This window comes from Trachemys scripta, chromosome 6 (genome assembly GCF_013100865.1).
Source record: "Trachemys scripta elegans isolate TJP31775 chromosome 6, CAS_Tse_1.0, whole genome shotgun sequence".
Classification (NCBI taxonomy): Eukaryota; Metazoa; Chordata; order Testudines; family Emydidae; genus Trachemys; species Trachemys scripta.
In genome coordinates, this window is record NC_048303.1 from 88563747 (window position 1) to 88586226 (window position 22480).

At 40.2% G+C, this 22480-nt stretch overlaps 1 protein-coding gene across 1 annotated transcript in view; it reads left to right on the forward strand.

Annotated features, from left to right (window-relative positions):
- GLIS3 (GLIS family zinc finger 3) overlaps window positions 1–22480 on the forward strand; it is a 237873-nt gene that overhangs the window by 174884 nt on the left and 40509 nt on the right. Inside the window, exon 7 of the mRNA XM_034774451.1 lies at window positions 19896–20037. Within this exon, the coding sequence (XP_034630342.1) occupies window positions 19896–20037 (142 nt within the window). The remainder of the gene's footprint in view (window positions 1–19895; window positions 20038–22480) is intronic.

Consider the following 22480-nt stretch of genomic DNA (forward strand, 5'->3'; position numbering starts at 1 on the left):
CGCAGTGTATAATATTTACAAGGGTACAGCGTAGTTACTGGACCTTTGAGAACTTATAATTGCTAACTCGTATCATGCTTTGGTATTTGAAATATTTCCTGGCGGTAATAATAATAATAATAAAAAGTAAGAAACAATAAACCTTTTAAGGCAGAATTAAGATTATTTACGACTTTAATTAAAAATGAAAATTGGCTTAATGTCAAAAAAGCCTTTACAAAAAAATGTGAATTCATCAAAAATAACTATAAAAGTTCCAAGGTGATAAAGGCACAGTGGAGTAATAGTTCCCGCCCTAGGGAACTATTCTATTGAAAAGAATGAAACCCTTTGCTGTCACACCCTGTTAGTCATAGATTCATTTAATATATCTTGCCTGACTGCCTCTAATCCTCATTTTAACCTCCCCCTACATACTAAATGGCATTATTTTGGTGTCTTAAGTTGCTAGCTATCCAAGATTGTACACTAAAATATGTTCTTGATGTTACACAGATTTTAAATAGTAGGGAAAATGTATTTGTGGCAAGGGAGATGCCCTGGAATAAACTACTGTACTCACCATGTCAGTCTGAAGCTACACTGATTCTTCCACACAACTTTTCATAATCCATCCTCAAAGCTCCTTGCCACTCCCTCTGCTGTGTAACGTAGACCAGAGGGATGTTGCAGTGAGAATCAAAATAGATTATCTATCTATCATGTAATAACTTTTCACTGCTGTGATTTTGTGCTCTATTGTGCAAGGCAAAGTGCCTGATTCTGCAGTTCTTTTTCAGGCAAAACCCCTATTGATGTAAATTGAAGTCTTTCCTATTAAGGGAATGAATTCCTGACCCACTGAAGTCAGTGGCAAAACTATGTATAATATGCTGTTCAACAAATCGGAGCAAGAGTTTGTATTTTATTTTTTAAATACAATATTGAAAATAAAAGCCAAAAGTTTAGCTACATCTAGTTTTTCACCTTGTGAAATTTCTAAGAAATTCCCTACATGACATCAGAAAGGGGATGGGGGGGAAGAGGAGAATCAGAACAGAGAGTGAATGCAAAGCCAGAAATATCAAATATCTGATCAAAGAAGTCTAAAATGCAATTCAGATAATCTTCTATTTAAAAAGTCTTTAATGACTTTCAGTTATGCATAGAAAACTGTATATAATAACAACACAAAATATTTTCTTTCTATATATTTTAATTGGAGATAAAAATAACACATAAGAGTATCTTTAAACAAAATTAAAAATGCAGTCTCCATGGTTGGAGTCCATCTCCCTAAAAACAGTTGGTTCAACTATCCCTAAGCATGGCCTATGGAAGTCAGCAATATGGAAGTACAGATAGTGCTCAGATTGGGAGAGGGTTGGATACTGGCTTGTAATGCCTCTGACCTATAATCAGCTGTAAGACATCCCCACTTCCGTGTTATCCCCTCCTTTAAACACTTCCTTTTATGCCAGGGAAATGCAATAATTCACTGTAGTTAATCTGAAAGACAACAAATTTTAAAACACTTTTTTACACAATGTGCAACTACCTTAAGGAACTTATTACCACAAGATACCATAGAGGCCAAGAGCTTAGCAGGTTTCAAAAAAGTACCGGATATTTATGTGGATGATGAGTGTATCCACAGTACATTCATTAAAATTTTAAAAAATCCCCAGATTTATAGGGGATATAAATCCCCATGCTTCAGGACAGAAGTCAACGTCATAGTAATGAGATTAGAAAGAACCTTGATTATTCCATAACTAGTCCCTTGGGGTTTCTCGTACATTCCTCTGAAGTATCTGGTCCAAGTCACTGTTGCAGACAGCATAGGACTTGGGCCTGATCTAATTCAGCAATTTGAATAGTTCTAAATGAATGAACAAAAAAGTAATTTTACAATCTGTGTTTTCTTGCTTTTTCCTTTCCCCCATTCCATTTTTATTCCTTTATTCCTGTTCTTGCTTTCCATGTCCCCTCTCATTCTATCTCCCACTTTCACTAGGAGTGATTTTTTTAAAAGATATGCAACCAAAACTCATATAAACTGTAATGGGAGTTTGGGGTGCATATGCTATGGTAAAATTGGTCCCAGTATCATTCTATCTTTGTTTCTGTCTCTTTAATAGACTCTGCTTTTCTCTTTTCTTTTCTTTTCTCTCCTCCCTTACCTTTACCATTCCTCTGTCCCCATACACATTCTGTATCTGAACTATTTCTTCAGAAATATATATGCTAAAGCAACTAAATGTTTCACATTTAATGTTTTCACTAATCATTTTGTAGTATGGATAACATATTAATACAGAGTCACAAGGATCATTTCATCTCCCATTCATGATTATATAACAATCCTGTGGCATCTTGACTTCAGTGCACCTACACAAATGATGAGAATCTGGCCTTTTAAAGGTGAAAGCTCCAAAAATGACATAAAATCTGCTTTCTATAAATAAATATGTCCCAGCTTCAATATCCAATACTTTGGGCCATTCCAGGGCTAAAAGCAAGTGTTATGCTTTCTGTTGGGAAGTTGGGAATCCCTCCATCCCAAAGGAATGAAGCTCCAGTTTCTAGCCCTGCAGTGTCATGAAGTAACAGATTTTTATGTAAAGAAAGGCTGTCACTGGCCTAGGACTGAATATTGCCCAGTCTGACCTCAGGACTGTGTGACTTTTGCAGGGAAAATTCTGCATTTGGGGGTAGAAGTAGGTTGCCAGGTGTCTGGTTTTTGACCAGAACGCCTGGTTGAAAAAGGATCCTGGTGGCTCCGGTCAGCAGTGCTGACTGGACCATTAAAAATCCGGTCAGCGGCATAGTGGGGCTAAGGCAGGCTCCCTGCCTGCCATGGCTCCATGAGGCTCCCAGAGCAGTAGCATGTCCCCATTCCAGCTCCTATGCATAGGGGCAGCCAGGGGGCTCCGCACACTGCCCCCACCCCAAGCGCTGGCTCTTCAGCTCCCATTGGCCAGGAACCATGGCCAATGGAAGCTGCAGCGACAGTGCCTGTGGATGGGACCATGCTCCACAGAGCCACCTGGCCGTGCCTCTGCATAGGAGCCGGAGGGGGACATGCCGCTGCTTCTGGGAGCTGCTTGATGTCCCAACCCCCTGCCCCAGTCCTGATCCCCCCTCCCACCTGCCGAACCCCTCGGTCCCAGTCCAGAGCACCCTCCTACACCACAAACCCCTCATTCCCAGCCCCACCCCAGAGGCTGCAGCCCCAGCCGGAGCCCTCCTCCTCCCCCCTGCACACCAACCCCCTGCCCCAGCCTGGAGCCCCTTCCCACATCCTGAACCCCTCATTTCTGGCCCCACCCTGGAACCCACACCCCCAACCCAGAGCCCATACCCTTCCCTCACCCCACACCCCTGCCTCAGCTCATTGGCCCCTCCCATACTCCAAACCCCTCATCCCTGGCCCCACCCCAGAGCCTGCACCCCCAGCCTTCACCCCCTCCCACACCTCCCTGAACCAGTCCAGTGAAAATGAGTGAATGAGTGAGTGAGTGAGGGTGGGCAGAGGGAGGGAGGATGGAAAGAGCAGGGGCGGGGCCTCATAAAAGGGGTGAAGTCAGGGCGGGGCCTCAGAGGAGGGTTGGGGTAGGGGAGGAACAAGGGCATTGGCTTTTGTGTGAGTAGAAAGTCGGCAACCCTAGGTAGAAGGAAGAAACAATCACTGTCATTGTTATTTAATTTCTTCTGACAAATATATAATGGATGAGGAGGATTCATGCAAATACACCTCTACCCCGATATAACGCTGTCCTCGGGAGCCAAAAAATCTTACCGTGTTATAGGTGAAACCGTGTTATATTGAACTTGCTTTGATCCGCCGGAGCGCGCAGCCCTGCCTCCTCCCCCCTCCCCCCCCGGAGCGCTGCTTTACCACATTATATCCGAATTTGTGTTATATTGGGTCGCGTTACATCGGGGTAGAGGTGTATAGACAAATAGGAAAAAATGGGAGGTAGAAAAGTAGGAGGATAGAAGGTGCAGGATATTTGCCCCAGATAATCCTCGTAATATTTGTTTTTACCTTACATTTCATGAAATCTGGCAACCATTTCTAGATTATAACATTGTTCTATTACACTGCAGTCTGAAAAGTATGAACTGAGACATCTGATAATTTTTATATCCATTCATCTATATTAGGTAGAGCTAAATCCCTCTAATGTCTAAGGACCAAATCCTGCAGTCCTTACTCTGGGAAAATCCTGTCTGAAATTTATGACTAAGGGCCAGATGCTGATACTTTTGCTCATATTGAGTAGTTCTTTATTCCTCTATTAGTTCCCTGAAGCCAGTGAGATTACTACAGAAGTGCGGTACTACTCAACATGAGTAAGTTTTTGTTGTTGGTTTTTTTGCAGTCAGTAAGCTTAACATTTTCAAAGGAATGTTCTGCACAGAAATTTCTTACATCTGTTTAATTGATGATGTTGTGCTTGAGCATGACCATTCTATAGCCCTTTTCTTTATTAGACTCCTGTATTGAAGTTACTATATCGGAAATGACAAAACTAAATCAATAACAAAATCCACAGCTCATTCTGTTGACCCAGCATTGACTCAAAGCCAAGTTAGAAAATGAATATTATCATTACTTCTTTATAAGACAAATTTGATGGGGAAGCTGAACTACAGTCCTGTATAAACATAAGGACTTTATCCTTTTCATATAGACATACTTTGAGATACGATATACTATTTCACCAGGGGCCCTGATTAAGGAAAGTGTATTTGTAAAATGTATGATAATTCTTGTTCATTTTTATTGTTCCCACTTTTTTTAAAAAAAAGTAACCCATGCAGTAAATGGAGTCTGGGCTTCTTCAATGTTGTGTGTGTGTGTGTAGATCATGGCATGAACCAAGAAATCCACTTTCAACTTCAAAGTGGATTACTTTTTTAGTCTTTTTAAATATATTTCTGTCACATTAAGGAAAACCTATTGGAGCCCTCCAGTGGCCAAAATAGTACCTCTAAATTCCCATAAATATTAAGCAGGGACAAGATAGCCTAGTTGACAATGTCAGTCTTATAATTCCAAGATATAAACTTCATTTCCTGCAGTGGCTGTACTTTTAATTACAATTTCCAATGTATTTATAATTACACTGATGGACAAATGTTATTCATGACACTTTTGTTTAGCTAAGACAGTGATGTAACATATTTCTTCAAAAAATATTGAAAGATTGTTAAAGAGAGAAAGAAATTAAGTTAGGTTAAGTTCGCCTATGTTGTGATATCAGTAAAACAGTCCTGGTAGTCATTTAAATAGTTAAAGTAAACAAGACCATCTAAGATGAATTTAGAACCTCTCTTGGGGTTCATAAATCCACAAGAGAGAGCCCTGAAGTGAAAAAGTGAGAGCTAAATTAGACCTAATACTGTCTTATTTATCTTGATCAAACATCTAGTCCAGTGGTTGCCAAACTTGTTCCACCGCTTGTGCAGGGAAAGCCCCTGGCGGGCCAGGCTGGTTTGTGTACCTGCCGCATCCGCAGGTTCGGCCGATCGCGGCTCCCAGTGGCCACGGTTCGCTGCTCCAGGCCAATGGGAGCTGCTGGAGGCGGTGCAGGCCGAGGGACATACTTGCTGCCACTTCCAGCAGTTCCCATTTTCCTGGAGCGGCGAACCGCGGCCACTCGGAGCCATGATCGGCCAAACCTGTGGACGCGGCAGGTAAACAAACCGGCCCAGCCCGTCAGGGGCTTTCCCTGCACAAACGGCGGAACAAGTTTGGGAACCACTGATCTAGAAGAACAAGTGAAGAATAACACTATATTTCTCTAATAGGAATACATGTCCATTGATTTTTATTAGATGTGATGACATTTCCAAAGCTTTAAAGTTAAGCTTGAAAGAGGTTGATGTCTTCTCTATACTGAACCATTCACTAAAATCCTCTTTTTTTTCTATTTTAAGCAAGTGACATCATATAACATTTATTTAAAGATCACTCTGAGCATAACTTGGTAAAGCTAATGCGAAAAATGACCTTGCTCCAAGAGCTCTGGGTCAAGATATTCTGCAGGTCTCAATGGGACCGAGAAAGAGGCCGATGTTTCCTATCAGGTGCTTCCATACAAAGAACATGCATTACCNTACGTCCCTCGGCCCGCGCCGCTTCCAGCAGCTCCCATTGGCCTGGAGCACCGAACCGCGGCCACTGGGAGCTGTGATCGGCCGAACCTGCGGACGCGGCAGGTACACAAGCCGGCCCGGCCCACCAGGGGCTTGCACAAGTGGCGGAACAAGTTTGGGAACCACTGATCTAGTCCTTAGCTATTTATATAGATACCATGTCTTTTAATAGTTCCTTATTTGCAAACTTTACTATTTTTAACATTAGACCATCTAGTTCAGATTTATTATAAGGCAATCTTTGAGACATTGACCGCTTCATTGCACTGATACTAAATAGGACTCTCTCTTATGGAGCTGTTTCTGCACCATTTTAGCTTGTACAAATTGCTCTTAAAGAAACCAAACCTGGATTCGTTCTGCCAGGTAACTTACCATCTTTACTGGTTCTGTAACATTTGTAAATGCAGGTTTGAAAGACTACCACCTTTGCTGCTCTGGGTACTCCACTGTTATACACAATATCATTCAGCTGAGCAGCTAAAGATTAGAACAACAGTGTCACTAGTGCGGAATGTGAACCTCAATGAAACAGTGATACCGTTGGGCAGCTATTTATTTATCTGGTATACATTCTTGTCTCTCCCACAACAATTGCGCTATGTGTCTGCTATCCCTTCTTTCTTCATTTTAAGGCTATTTGTTGCTTCTCCACTGACTCCATACAGTCAGTATCTGATACATGACACTTCAAAAAATTGTTCCGATGTTTTTAGAAGTTACTTGGAGTTAGTTTATTGGATTTGTATATTAGCCTGATGAATGTCGCAAAACACCTGACTTTCTATTTCACCAAAGAGTCAGGGGTCTCCCAAATGTCACTATTAGGATACTAGGGAGGTAGAACATCTTATTTGTCAGAGGAGTTGGGTCTGGGGAAGGACTGAATATACAAACATTTGCCAAGTTTGCTACAAACATGGTTCCGTTTTTCCTGAAAAATCTCCCTTTTTGGTGCCAGAATTAGCAACGTGAAAACTGGGGGCTTTGCACAGCTGCTCTCAGTGAGCTCATAAAACAAATAGCCCAGGAAAAAAAAGCTCTTCATACGCTATTGTTCCCATGAAGTCCATCAAGTGGCTTTCTGAGTTTCTCATATTGGCTCTGTCAAATTGTGGAAGTAAATGAGGTGGGGAGGGAGAAGAACACTTGCTCAGCCTTTTTTCTGGTGTTTAAAAAAACCTGAAGGAGAAAATTTTGGCTGTACTCAAAGCAGGATTTCCTGAACTGACTCTCAGATGCATTTTAGTTCTTTGAATGGTAGCTCAGGCTAGAACTGGTTGGAAATTTTTCAAATGAATTTTTTTGTCATTGAAAGAATGGCTTTTTTCAAAAGTACATATTTCCATATTAAAATTTTAGTTTTTAAATTTTTTCAACTTATTTAACAAAACTGGAAAATGAAAAATTTAGTCTTTCTTGGTTTACTATTTTTTCAGTGGCAAATTGTAACAAAGGGAGGAAGAACAAGAAAACTGAAAAACATGGAGGGAAATGAAAAATTAAAAACTTTGAAAATGAAAATTTTCAAAATCAAATATTTACAATGAAAATATACGATAAAAATGTCACATACATGAAAAACTGTTCCTTTTCAAAATCTGCAGAATGAATATGACTTCAAAGTTTTTCACTACAAAATGTTTTCCATTTTTTGATCTATTCTAGTTGGGTACATAGTTTCCTTGTCTCCTCTAAGCTTCTACCTTGATTTTTATTGGGGAGTAAACAAGCTTAGCTTGATGTTGGTAAATCTGAATTAATGCTTTTTTTAAATATCCAGGTTGTTGAGATTGTGTTCTTTGTGAAATTAATGCTCTGAGATGTGAACACTGTTATAAGGGAGCCTGAGAACAAACAGGAAGCAGATAAACAAGATTGAAATGTAGTGGCTCAGGGATCAATACCATTTTTCAATATGGCTGATAATTGTATAATCAAAAAAGACAACTTCCTTCAGATCTGCAGGAAGTCTAGAATGGTTGGATAAATACTGCAGATGACCATGAAGAACAGAGGTAGCTGAGGTGGACTGTTGTGACTCAGACTATCTGGAAGGAAAATGTTAAGGCTACAGAGGTTTGGGGCCCTATTTCCCAGTGAAAAGGGATCTCTTATACAGCCATTCACATCACTTCTGAATTTGGCCCATTGTCACTAGGATTTGAGGCAATTCAGTTTGACTAAAACCCTGCATAAAGTCCAAGTATCTAGGCTCTATGCAGGTGAAGGGCAGGGGAGGTGAAATCCACCCTTACAACCCTGAGATCAAGACACATGGGCTGAATTCCAGCCTACCTGTGTCTGCTATTCATGCGTGATGAAATAGTAGCCACAACCCTTCCACAATCCTTATGTGTTGGGGCCACAAGAGCCTCATCAACATGGATTATGTGGCCACTCCCTGACTAATTCCAACCATTGCCCTCCTTGCCAGTCTATGCTGACATTGAGTAGAGACCCCTTCTGTAGCTCCTAGATTTTACAAAGATACACTGGCTAGCTACATCATCCAACAGCCAACCCTCTTCCCCCACAATGCATTCCTAGTACAAATGGTATAAGTGATGCAGTGCCTAATTTGTGCACCATAGGTCAATTTCACCTTCAGGAACTAATCTGGATCACTGTTACTCCTCTGGAGCTTGGCCATCCTGATAAGCTCTGTATCCCTTACCAGGTTGTCTTTTGTTCCCTTTATGTCTGACTTCCTCAAATATATAAGACTGTAGTCTTAAAATATGAAAAAAACAGCAAAATGGGTAGAATAAAAATAGGGGAGCCAAAAGACATTCCTTTACTGAACAATATTTCCTCAGGCTATAAGACATATGATAGTTCTACATTAAGCTGTAACAGGGGTGCTGGAACAATTTTTATAGTGGGGGTGCTGAGAGTCATTGAACCAAACTGTAAACTCTGTATATAATGGAACCCACTTCAAGCCAAGAGTTTGCAGCATACCCCGCATCCCTAGTTCCAGCCTATAATTAAAAACATCTAAAAAGGCTTGACAGATAGTTTACTTTTATTGTCTGCCATGGGATGCTTTGACAAATACATCCTTCTTCCACAAATAATACAGATCCGGTTTTATAAATATGAGCAGCATATAATGCTGTGTGATGTCATCTTGATTGTTCATTGTTTACACTGTTTCACAGTAGGGCCAAATTCTCTGTTTAACTTTTATGAGTATATGTTGATTTCACCCCAGTACGGCTGAAGTTACCTGTTTGTTTGCATAGACTTTGAGTAAATGGAGTTTTATGCCAGTGTTTGGGTTTAGTGGCGAGCATAATGTCCAGGGTTTTTCTTTTGCTGAAATCTTTGGTTCAGATTTCATGCTACAGAATTGTTTCGAGTTAGTTTTTTCATTCTCTTGCCTTAGTCTTTTTAATCCTTTCCCCGGTATTTTAAAAGGATCTCTTTCCCTGTGGAAACAATGTTAGTGCCTTTTTGCTGAATGCCTTACAAATGCAGCAAATAAACTCACTCTTTTTTCCCCTCTCTCTGTCACTCAGAATGATTGCCAAGAAAAGCAAGCACCATGAAGGGCTGAAACGTTATTCTATTGATATTCAGCAGTTATTAGTGTGTTGTGTTAGTGACAGCAAACAGCAATGTTGTAGATTATTAGCCTACATGTATCTGGAGAAACTGTTCATAACAAGGCGGGTGTTCAGAAGCAGGGCAAACAGCTTTTCTCCAGCTCCTAAAGTACCAGCCCTGTGTAATTCTGAGTCTGTCTTTCAGTTTTAAGTTGCTCTTGTTCAAACTCTTAGTTCAGATTTCACTGTTAATACTGCAAAAGGGAGAGAATTGAGTAAAGGGGGGAGTGGGGAGGAATCTATTTTCTTGCTGTGAGAGCAGATGAATTTAAGGATATTTTCCCCCAACTTGTTTTCTATGGAGTCCATTTAAAATATGTCATTAATGCAAACAGAAGTGCATTCAGAGGGTAAGGGTCAGTGAGCAGTGCCCATGGCAACTAAGAAACTATTCTGCACAAAAAATGCGGTAAAGAGTAAGTGTTTTAATCCTCAACTTTAATCCCTTTACTTCCTGTTCTCAAAATGAAATATAAATCAGGCACCATGGAGTGCAGCAATTTTTCCTGAAAGGGACATTGGCAAGAAAAGGATTAGTAATGGGCAGAAGTGTTTAAGGAATTTAATCACACAATTTGTTGTAAAACTTTTGAGACTACGAGTGACCAGTTCTTTTGAGCCTGGCCAATGAAAAACAACAAAACATACTTTGAAAGTGATTAGAGGTCTGGCTCTGGCTGACACCCCCATTTCTTGTTGTTGTTACATCATTGCAGCAGTTGCTGTGACTTGAGAAACCATGGAATGTATTTGGTGTGCCCACTGAGAAGGCTCCGAGATGGGGGTGGTATTTTAATGGTGGTGTATAGAGGACTCTTCTGATCTCTAGGAAACAGAGACAATAAAGCAACCTGCATTTTTCATCTTGCTACTGGGGTTACTGCAGTTGTTATAATCAGGAGATTAGCAAAGCACTGTGACATTAATATTTACTACTTCCTACTACATTTTTCCATCACTGCTTTCAATCCTGAGCTTTCCCTTGTGCTGGTATAGGCTTTGGTGATATGGAGTAGTGGTACATGCTCAAGGAGGAAGAGCTAGCATCATACTTGAAGAAATAAATATATTGTCACATGGCCAAAAAACAAACCAAAAAGAAAATGAATCAAAGCACAACTGAAACATCCCTTATTTGACAAGTGCAGCAATGTTTGTTATGCCTGTATTCCACCTTTGTTATCAAACTATGCCCCTTTTCATTCATGCCTTTCACCTCTCCCTTCAGGATTTATATGAGATTGTTTCCTGCTATTTTTATGCATATTCCTATGACGCTGTCGCAAAGACTTGTCAGTAAATAGTTCAGCAACTGTGGGTATAAAATATATAAGCAGCTATCAAACTCTTCCCACTGAAATCCTGTGTCCATGAGCTATAGAACCTGATGGTCACTGCTGTGTTAGTGCCATATACAATCTCACAGATTATGAGTGATAAAGGTTCTGCAGGCCACATTAGGTCCTTGGTATTACCTGTGCAGTCCTTTTGCCTTCACTGGTTTTACACAAGTGTAACTGATTGGAACTAAGTAAACAATTCTTTTGAAGAATAGAATTCAGCTCTCACTTGCTTAATTGTGTTGGCTATACAGGCTAACAGGAGTTAAAAATGAAATATATTTTTGTCCTTAAAGAAAGCAGACCTCACTGAATACACACATTGACCAGCTCAGTTGAGTGAGAAGTGATTTTATTTAATCACTTTTCAGACTAGAATTGCACTTTTAGATAACAGATTGGGTTTCACCTGCTTTGAGCCTCCTCAAGGATGTGCACATTTTTGAGTTTCTGTGTTTTTTTTTTAATGTATGTAAAGTAAGGATGATTAAGATAATTATAGATAAAGAATATAATCGACTCACTTTAGGCTTCATGGAAGTAGTGAGTTTTCAGGAGCAATTTGAATAAAGGGAGCGTAGAAGAGTAATGTTTTTTCTTAGATACCCAAAACTTGGGACAGCTTCACTGAGGCTTGTGAAATTTTGGGCAAAGCTGGCCCTGTTTGAGAGTCCCCAGACTGATTTCCAGTTTCAGTAAGACTCAGGGGGTTTGGCTGTGTTGTAGGTTGAGCTGTGAGTTTGTTAGAACCTGAAACTCATAGCAGAATGTGTGTTTGGGGGTGGGGGGTGTTATGGTTCAAGGGTGAACTGTACCTTTGACTCCTCACTCTGTCTCTCTGTGGACACACTTTCGAAACGACAGGCACATATCTGCGCTTCCCTCAGGATGGAATCCCCTGATTCACCCCATTTTTAGACTGGATCCCCAAGTCACAGCCATATCCTCAGCAAGTCCAACTGGCTTCTGGCCCATGCTTAGGCTTCCCTCTGGGGTCTGATGACTAGGGCTCTGTGTCTGTCACAGAGGTCACGGAAGTCATGGATTCCATGACTTTCCACAACCTCTATGACTTCTGCAAGAGGGAGCGTGTGGGGGCTGTTACTTGGGGGGCCCCCAAGACAGCCACACCCAGCGCTGCTCCGGTGGCCCTGGCAGCGGTCCCTGGGCAGATGCTGGAGCAGCTGCAGTCCCCAGCCAGCCAGCTGGAACAGCCATGGTCTGTGGCTCCCGGCGTCCGGTGCCACTGGCCCTGGGCGCCCCCTCCCCAGTAACAGCCCCCCCACATTCCTCCAGTGGGCCCCCCCCCCAAGATTTAATCACAGGTATTTGTAGTATAAGTTATGGACAGGTCCTGGGACGTGAATTTTTGTTTATTGCCCATGACTTGTCCATGACTTTTTCAAAAAATACCCGGGACTAAATCGTAGCCTTACCTATAACCAATATGAACGTGCAGTAACAGAGAACAACTTGTTCAAAGCAAAGTATTGTTTATCCATAGAAACATCACAGAGACGAAAGTCTTAAAACAACAGCAGCCTATATTCTTATTGACTTAGCTAAGCTTTGAAACCATTCCCTGAAAGTTTAGAATGCCCCCCAGTTATCTGTGGTGCCCCAGCACCAGGGGCCATGTTACAGTCTGTTTCTCTGCAGACTGCCTCCCTTCACCAGGCTGCTCTTTAACACAGTTTCCAAGTCCTTTGTTAAAGACTTGCTGCCCTGGTTTCCCCGAAGTTTCCAGCTGAAACCTTCCCCTCTCCTCTCCCCACTCACATCCTGGGATTCAGCCAGATCCTGATTCCACATTAATGGAGGTGAGCTTCAAAGACCTTTAACACCTCTAGTGTCCATTTGAGTACTAACAATCTGTTTCTGTCTACAGCCATTGTGACGTTGTCTTTGGATTCCTCAAGGCCACAGCTACCTACGAGTGATTTAACCCTTTGTTACATATTAGCCAGCAACACAATAACCACCAAACCCATTCATTCTTAAAATGAATACATATATTACCCACATGTTTCACAGGGTTACAAACCCATGAACCCAAAATCTAAAAAAAGGTTCAGGGGACCCCTCTCCTAGACAAAACTGCCAGGTTTTGTCCTGCTCCAATGACAGGTCAAAATAATCTTTCAAAAATTCAACTATTTACTATTAGAAATTGGCCCAAACATCAAATTTAGATCCCAGTGCAAACCTCCAAAGCTGGGGAGTGAGGATTCAGATACAGGGGTTTTGGTTCAGATCAATCTAGAAAGAGGGGATGTTGCAAAATTTGGATCTGGCCATGACATTTCCCAAAATTTGGAAGTGATTAGATCTGGGTTTTGGTTTGACCCCGTCTGTGTTTCTGTTACTAAGAACATTCTTTATTTTGTATATAGATTTTCATACCAACTTTTCACACATAACAAAGGAAAAAAGATGGGTTCACTCTCAATGGACCCCCAGATGGATGTAGCACTTGTTCATTACCCTACTTAGAAGATACTCCACTCACATGAAAAGAGAGATCTGTCAAGCACATCTCTTTTCAAAGGAGTAGAGCAATTATTCAGCATAACTGGGCTCTTTGTCAGGTTGCATTTATCCAGAGAAACTAGCTGTTAGACAATAACATACAGTAGCTATGTATATTTCCAAGTCAATCTGACATAGAATAGTACAGATGATTTTTTAAAATGGCATGGACTACACTGCTAGATTGCTGGTCACTATGAACAAAGACCAGGAACTTATTTGAATCGCAAAGAAAAGCAGCTTGAATGGGACAGATTGTATGTATTGTAGGCAGTGTTTTACATAAGATGGTGGCAATATGAATGGGTTTAACTATCAGAGATGAGCTCTGTAAGAAGCTGTGTGTGTCTGTATGTGTGTCTCTCTTAGTTTTCATGTCTATGACTAGACTGCAGAGCAAAGAAAGCTTCCTTTATGAAAATGTGAGCTTCTATAATACAGTGAAAATTACAGAAGAGACCACCTTTAATAGATAATCTCCTGGCTTACAAGACTACCCCAAAGGATCCCCAAGCCTACGTTGTAGAATTCTAATAAATCTTTATTAGATGACAACCACTGTTAAGCAAGCAATTTTGGTTGATCCAGTAAATGGTTAATTAAGACAGATCTCACTGGATTTCTAATTGACTTTTCAAAAAGAGAAGCTTCAGTGTTATTTTCTGATTTTTGGAAAGTTCCACAGGCTCTGCTCCAGCTGAAATTTCTTCTTTCAAATGGTGTTCTTGCTTCTATATCATTTTCTGACAAGAAAGAATGTGAGTTGCTCAATGATAGTTTTAGAATATACTGATCTATAAGAAAGCGGTGTTTTATATACAAAGTAATAGTAAAATTCAGTTCAGTCTTTCTCCTTCCAACATTCTTTAGTCTTGAGAAAGCAACGTTTCTTATCTTGCACAACTATTCCAAAACCAAAGTATTTTGTTACCTTAAAAATAATCTTCTAGTAGCTAATGATAACTTAGTGCACAGGTACCAGATGTTTTTATTTTTTAGATTTATCTTTAATACAAAAGTCCAAGAAGTATCTAGGGTGTTTTTTCTTGATTTAGGAAAGATCACAAAAATGAATTATATTTTATCTTAGCATTCAACATGCCCTGGTGTTCAGTATCAGTTATTGGTGAAGAGAAGTAAATATAAGGTGTTTTTTTTTATTTTATTTTTATACTGAAATATAATGCTACTCTCAGTGGATGATAGACTAGTCTTATTTGTTAAGTTCCATTCTGTTTACTGGTCAAGTGTTTTAATTAGAACAGATGGCAAAAGCTGTTTAAAACGTGTATATGTATCTGTTAAAGTTGCACAGATCTCAGGTGATTAAATAGAGGCGAAGAGCTTCACGACAGAGACCCCTTCCTTCTATATTGTTTCCCAGCTCTATATTACTTCTGAGTGGAGGAATTAGGAAAAAACTTGGGAAGTACAAACTTGCAGAATTTCCACTGTCAGCATGATTTAGTCCTGTGCATGGGAGCATTAGACCTTGATGAAGTTGATCTGTATGAACAGCATGTGATCTACCATGCAAACATATAGCATGAATAAACACTCTTACATAGCTTTGGCTTCATGTTTAATTTTTATTTTTCCAGTGGTCAGATTGGTGTACTCTATCAGTGCCATTCGACTAGCAGGCATGAGATTTGGCTCTGTACTATTTCAGGCAAATATTAACTTCCGGATATTCTCCTAGACAAATTCACAAAATGTGTGGAGGCAAAGGTAGAGGATCATGCTCCACTTCCATCACTACCATCTTCCAGGCAGACAGTGATAGGCATACTTGACCACCACTAAGCCTTACTCAGTCCTTATCAGCTGGGGTTGTTGTCATTATTGATTCATAAATTATGCAACTCACTTTATATCTATACATAGAAAATGGTTTTATAATGCTATGACGTTTTAGTGTAAAGAATTCTCCCCATTAAAAATATTGATATTCAGTTTTATTTTGCCATTTAAGACACGGGAGCCACAGTAGATCTGACAAGTGCCAGACAAGTGGCCACATTTGTTATTGATACTTGACCCTATGTGTGGAGATCTTCTGATCACAAGTGTACATACAGCCCATACAAGTTGCTTTCAGAATAATTAGGTTGAAACTTCTTGGACATAAATTATTAAGCTGGTAAGTTTTTGTGGTGAGAGAGGCCCAGTCTTTGTGAAGAAGCACTGATGTTAAAATGCTACAGTAATATTGAATACCAGGCAGGGTTTTGAAGTTATTATGATCCTATTTTAAATGGTTTGGAAAAAACTAATCCTATTTTAAAAATCTTAAACTACTTTTCTCATGGCCAAGACTCATCATAAACACACATTTTTGTGGCATCTGATTCCTATTGAACAAGAAGAAGAACCTACCAATGTTATGCAGAAACACGCACAACCCAGATAAAACACATTGGCTAGAGAAATGCAAAACAAAAGGTCTTTGATTCTTAGTAGTTTTCTTTGGAAATATGTCATGCATCAAACTAACGTAATGCCTCTGCTTTTAGACTCAAATACAATGAAATTGAAAATTGAGGAATCTGGCCCTTATTCCTTCTAATTACTTCCACTTGACTCACTTAATCTTGGGTGATTATTCAATCATATCTGAAATGAGAAAATGGCAGGAGTAGAATTTCCATCTCTTGTTCTGAGAGCTTATAAACATTAGCAGAACTGTCATGGAGGATGGGGGGAGGAACAAATGTAAATCGCTGTTGACAGTGCCTTGTTTTTATATATTAAAAGAAATCCCCATATTGTGATGGAAGCAGCTCAAGTTTCTAAGTACAGAGCTTGTCAAGTCTGCTGGGTGATTTAATTATTAAAGTTGAAAATCTATCATTTGGAACAAATATTTCATAAAGGAAGGTTGTGCAGCAGCTCAGCAGCTGGGTTGTTTACTTGCACCTGGGCCAGCCATGAATTCAGGCCAAGAAATGGCACACCGGAAACCTCTATGCTCAGTGTGTTAAGAATGTCTGTCATTAATTTCATCACTCAGCAAGATAACTTGCTACAGACTGTACCTTTGCCTCTCTGCTCAAGGGTAGAATGATTGGCATGTTTTAAGTCACAATGAAATTGCACTGATGACTAGCTGGATGCTCATATGAGATGGACTCTGTCACAGCCAGGAATACAGTATATTTGATTTGCAAGTTTGAAGTGAGACTTATTACATAGTCAAATCAAAGTCCAGTTATTTCAGAAACTACCTTAAGAATGGATGATATCCCTATAACCCAGCCTGAGTAAGGGGCACATGTAAATATACTCTCACAGAAGCAAAGCAGAAATTAGATTGTCAACATAGAGCTGGTCACCATTTTTTCTTCACTTTTTTCTATGAAAATAGGCTGGTTGACAAAAAACAGAAATTTTCACAAGAGAATTTCTGTTTTTAACAACATTTGGGGGGTTTTAATCAGGAAAAAATGACTCCAAAAACCAATTTTAGTTTTTGACAATGTAAACCAAAAAATTACAGTTTTCAGGCTTTCTATGAAAACCTGAAAAATTCTGTGGAAATTTTTGACTACTTTTTAAAAAATGTTTGCAAGAAATAAAATACATTTTTTTGACCAGCTGAAACTATGATGCTGAGAGTCACCATCTCTTTTGCTCCAGAGAGGATATAGCTTGTACCTGCCCTTTTACTGGCACAGATAACATCCCCCCTCTGCAATGGTTCCGGTGCACTGCCTGATGCATTAGTGGGGTGGAGACAAGGCTGCCCAGGCATTCTTGCCGGTTTCCTAGCCACCTTTGCAGGAAGGAAAATAGCAGACCTGTGGCAACTGTTTCTCTTTTCCCCTCACCCCCCACAGTGTAGGCTACATGGAGAAGACAGGGTGCCCCTAACACCTTTATTCCCTTGAAAGGGTGTGCAGTATGTCTCATGACTGACCTTTTTATAGTTTTGTTGTGCAACTGTGCAACTGACTGCAGAATCCACCTCTTTCTCCAGAAACTAAGCTTTCATTTGTTTTTAGTCCTCATAGTTGTGAAGAAACCCTTCCAAATGTGAGCTGAACGTAATGAATCAGTGTGGTCTTTCTGGGAGATAATTACATGGGTTCAGAACCCTCTGCAGACAGACAATCAGAACACAGCTTTCTTCCAGAGTTTTTTATAAGAATTATTCCTGATCGCTGGGCAAGTCAGAAAATTTTGTTTTAGCACTGATTGTCCTGAGGGAATCATTCCCAGTGCCAGATAGAAAACACATGTCACAAACAAAGCAAAATAGAGAGAAATGTGTGTAATGTACTTTATGTATATTGGTTGACATTTCTGTTTAACATGCATATCTAATGTGTAAATACTCAAACTACACTTCTCTTAGTTCTGTTAACTACTTTTCCCTTAATTGTACCTGCCTGTGGTTCCTAAAGAAAAAGGTGATCAGTTCCATGCTATGAAGTAAAAAGGACCAATTAATTGCAAACAAGCAATTTACACAGGAACCTCTGGAAATCTTCACTCTGTGTAAACATTGGTTTGAAATCTTTCTTGAAAAGGATGGTTGTCTTTGTTTTATTATTATTTTTATTTTATATTATTATGATGATGAATCAGGTTTGGTAGAAATTAGCACGACTTCTGCTTCTTATGTTAAGAAAACTATAGATGAAAAGAATTTAAATATGTTTCGCCCCAGGAGTACACATGCACTTAATTTCATAAAAGGCCATATTACTGCTGGTAGCAGTAATGGCATAAGAACTAGTAAGTAATAGAAAGCAGACAGGGGTTCCAGGCTACAGTAGAAAAAACATCTGGGCCCTTGAGCAGATTGTAAATATGGGCGATAAATGAAAACTGATTTCCAGAACTCATATTAAACTTGATTTTTTTCTTTGAAATTTTTTCTATGCTTTGGGCTTTAGATAAACCCCAGAAAAACATACATACATACATACCTTACAAAGATCTTTTACCCTTAGGAATATTAAGCACCACTGTTGCATAACTTTTTTGTTTCAGAGAGGAAAATAATGTATACATGGGCCGAGCAAATGGTTTTAACTAATCACAGTCCTCCTCATTTATGATTTCAATGTTATTTGTCTCTGTTATAGTTAATATAGTCACACTGCTTTGAATATATGGGCCTGATTCTCCGCTCCATTACCCCAGTTTGACACCATTGAAAATCCAGTGAAGTCAATAAGTCATGCCAATGTAAAGCAGGAGTCATGCTGCTTAAAACTGGTCTAACAGAGTGGGGAATGATTCAATGTTTTTTTAAGGCTTTGAGACAATGAAGCTCATCCTTGAAGAGCTGGGGAAACCCTAGACTCATTGCTTGAAGCCACCAACAGATCGATCCCAGCACGACATTGCCTGACCTGCGAAATCACAAATTAATATCAGCATCATGCACTGTGACTATTTTGTGGCTCTCCATAAGTCCATTCAACACTGTTGCCTCTTTCTCTGGTTCCCCATTCCCGAATGTGGGTGGAACAGGGATGTTTCTCTCTTCCTCTGTTGCTTCTCTTCTCCTTATCTTCCTCCGCTGGATTGTTGGAGGAATTGGGTTAGATCCTGGATTTCTATAGCCCACTTACTTAGCACTCTCTGTATGGCCTCTCATGAGACCACGCAAAGTGAAAGGTGCTTCCAATTAGACCCATAGGGCCTCATTCTCATTTACATTAAGGCTATTTTACAGCTTCAGCTCTGTAAATATAACTCTTTATGTCCACTATATATTGCCAAAGTGGTCTTAGTGTAAATGAGAATCAGGTCCATAAACTCCAGATGAGCTGTATATAAGAGTAACAAAACCTTACATGTGTCTTTAGAGCTACAGGTTGAGATCACTATTTTAAGACATCTTACAAATGTTTATACTGTACACATCACTTCCCTGCTCATAAAGGAAATGTTGGTCCCATTTGATAGTTTCTCTAATATGCAGCCGTCAAGCCAATATTTCAATTCTGTGGAGCACTGTGCAAAGAAGAGAGCATCTTTTGTGAATTTCTTCTGCTCGCCCCTCCCCCGCTCCATCCCCCTCACTTGGTTCTTAAAATATTTCCTTCTGTGGGCCATCAGGATGCTTTGTGGCCCATATTTTGAGAACCACTGCAGTAATGGAACAGTCATTTCTCAGGATTGTATATAGAAGAATCTTTCTCTCTCAGTTTCCTCCTCCAACCCCTCAGCCTTTCTTCATTATCACTGCCCAATATCTTGGTGATCATTTTCCTGTGATGATGGTTTTTCCTTCTTATCTCTTGTGCTTCAGTTGCGATCAAGCTCAGAGCTTGACCAGGACATCCTCAACGATTGCCTCACTATTCAGCCTCTCCAACCAGCCCCTTCACCACATGATGCTGCAGACAATACCATGGGACGATCGCCAGGGCCTGTTCATGACATCTACACAGGTATAGTAAAAAGAAAGGAAATGATCCCAGAACATTTAAAGTTAAGTATGCTTGATGTATACTTCTGGGATTTTTAATGTGTGGAAAACTCTCTAAAATCCACCTCTTTTGCTTCCTAAACTGCTCCTGAGAAGAACAGAACAATGTACAGTATATTAGAAAGGTATGTCTCTATCTGATATTTAAGTCTTTTTTAGCAGGTCTCATTTTGCACATGAAAAGACATACCACAGTAAGGAATATGTTTGCTCTATGGGAATTGGACTCCTGCCAGAGGTTCAATTCACCCATTCCTTCTATGCTCCTTAAGTTCATTAAATTCGATTTAGAACTGAAAGGGAATGTTTCCCTCTTTGCTATTCGTAGGCTACATATCATTTTTCTAATAAAGGTATATAAATTAGGTTAAATGTGGCATTTTGTTAGAAGATATCATAAACCCTGTCCTACAGGTAAATATAAATCCACCAATAAACATATCTATATTGTTTACATAACAAGCCCTTTTTATAGTTTCAATTAAGTGTTTGGGAATTTCACGCTCAAATAATGACTGAGGTTGATTTGCAGTGGTATAGCTGTTCAAATTTAAGCAAATATTGAAATATTAAGAAAATAAAAGTGACAATATTTTCCAAAGTTCAAGATCATCTGTAACATGCAGTGAATGACATTTCAGCATTTAGTATGAAATATCTAGATAACTGAAAAGACACCTATTTTTCAGTATTCACTATTATTCTAGCAGCTAGAATAATGTTGCGTCTCCCAACAGTCTTCATTCTCACTTAGCTGAGAGTCTAATTGAAAACCTCATTGGCAAGTGAGGAGGATAACAAAATAAAGTGGCTATTTTAAATAATGTTCTCCTCCTCATTGTAAGATTCAGCTAACTCTTTCACTTGCCAATGAGGTTTTCAATTAGACTGTTAGCTAAGTGAGAATAAAGACTGTTTTATATATGTGTGCGTGTGTACACACACACACTATATAGTAGTTTCATTTTGCGGTAAGACATGCCAGTTCTCAATTTGTTTTTCCCAAGGCTGTCGTTGAACTATATAGTACTTTTAATGTCATTTTTCTCATGTGTGTTTGATGTGTAATGTTATGATTGAGATTTACACAAAGAAAAGTCAGGAAATTGAAAGTTGTGGTTCTCACAGTGACTACAACTCAGGCCCTTTTCATATAAGAACTGTTTTGTCTTACTTCATATGACGTTAATTTTTAATGCCTTAATCCATGTAGTCTATTCAATCTCGTTCAACCTGAGTGTTGAGGGAAATGTCAAAATTCAAAGTTACATTTGTGTACATGGAATCTCTATCATAATTACTTTACTAACATAATTTTGTGTACATTTGATTCTCTTTTATTGCCCTCTGAGAAGGGGATGGATATTGAAGAAGTTTGAATAAATCACTTGATCTGCTGGACCTTCATCCATCTGAATACAAACTTAAACTTTTTTCAGGAAAGAAAAGGTTTGGTTATTTCCCCCAGCCCAAAAAATTATCTTTCATTGGTGACTTACTGACTTGGGGCCAGATAGTGCCAGAGTTCCAGAAGAGCTCAGCACGTTCTCACAAAAATGTCTCAGTGAGAGCTGCTGAGATTTTTACAAATCTGGGTTATAGTGTGTTGTTGAACTTTTCAGTTCTAGGTTGCGGATTCAAATCCAGCGCAGGCTGGGAAGGACCAGAAGTTTCTGCTGTCCAGTGTCGTAGGCCAAATGAATTAGTGAGCTCAGTCCAGTTCTTAGTCAACAGTTGTCCACTTTTAAGGTTGCGGGACTCAGCCCTGCGGTGCCTCCTGCTGGTTGTCTGTGGGAATTAGCTCGTCCCAGCTCCGGAGCGCCATCTGCAGGCCGGTGAGCCACCTTCCCTCACTCTACTCCCAGGACCTGGTGCCCCATTATCTGGGGTAACCTGGCAGTAACCCCTGCCACAGCCCTCTCAAAGGGCTGGTTTAAGCCCTTCCGGGCAGGAGCGGGTGACCACCCGGCTACACCACTCTATAAATGACACAATTTAGCACTCTCTTTGTCAGTCTCAGCAGAGAGATCAAGGACCAAATAGTCATGGAAACTGAACTCCCCTCACCCTTGCAACTGGTGTTTTAGGATCCTAGTGACACGGAGTAGAGCTAGTAGTTTCCCTAACATGCTTTGGGGCAGTTCGGCGGCAGGTCCCGGAGCAAGTGAAGGACCCGCCACTGAACTGCCGCCGAAGACCCAGAGTGGAAGGAACCCTCGCCGCCAAATTGCCGCCAAAGACCCGGAGCGGAAGAAGCTCCGGGTCTTCGCTCTGGGTGTGTTCAGCGGCACTGAAGGACCTGCCACCGAAGACCCGCTGAAAACTCTTGTGGGGGCCCCAGAAAACTCTCCTGGGGGCCCCTCTGGGACCCGGGGCCTGGGGCAAATTTGAACCTGGGTTTCCCA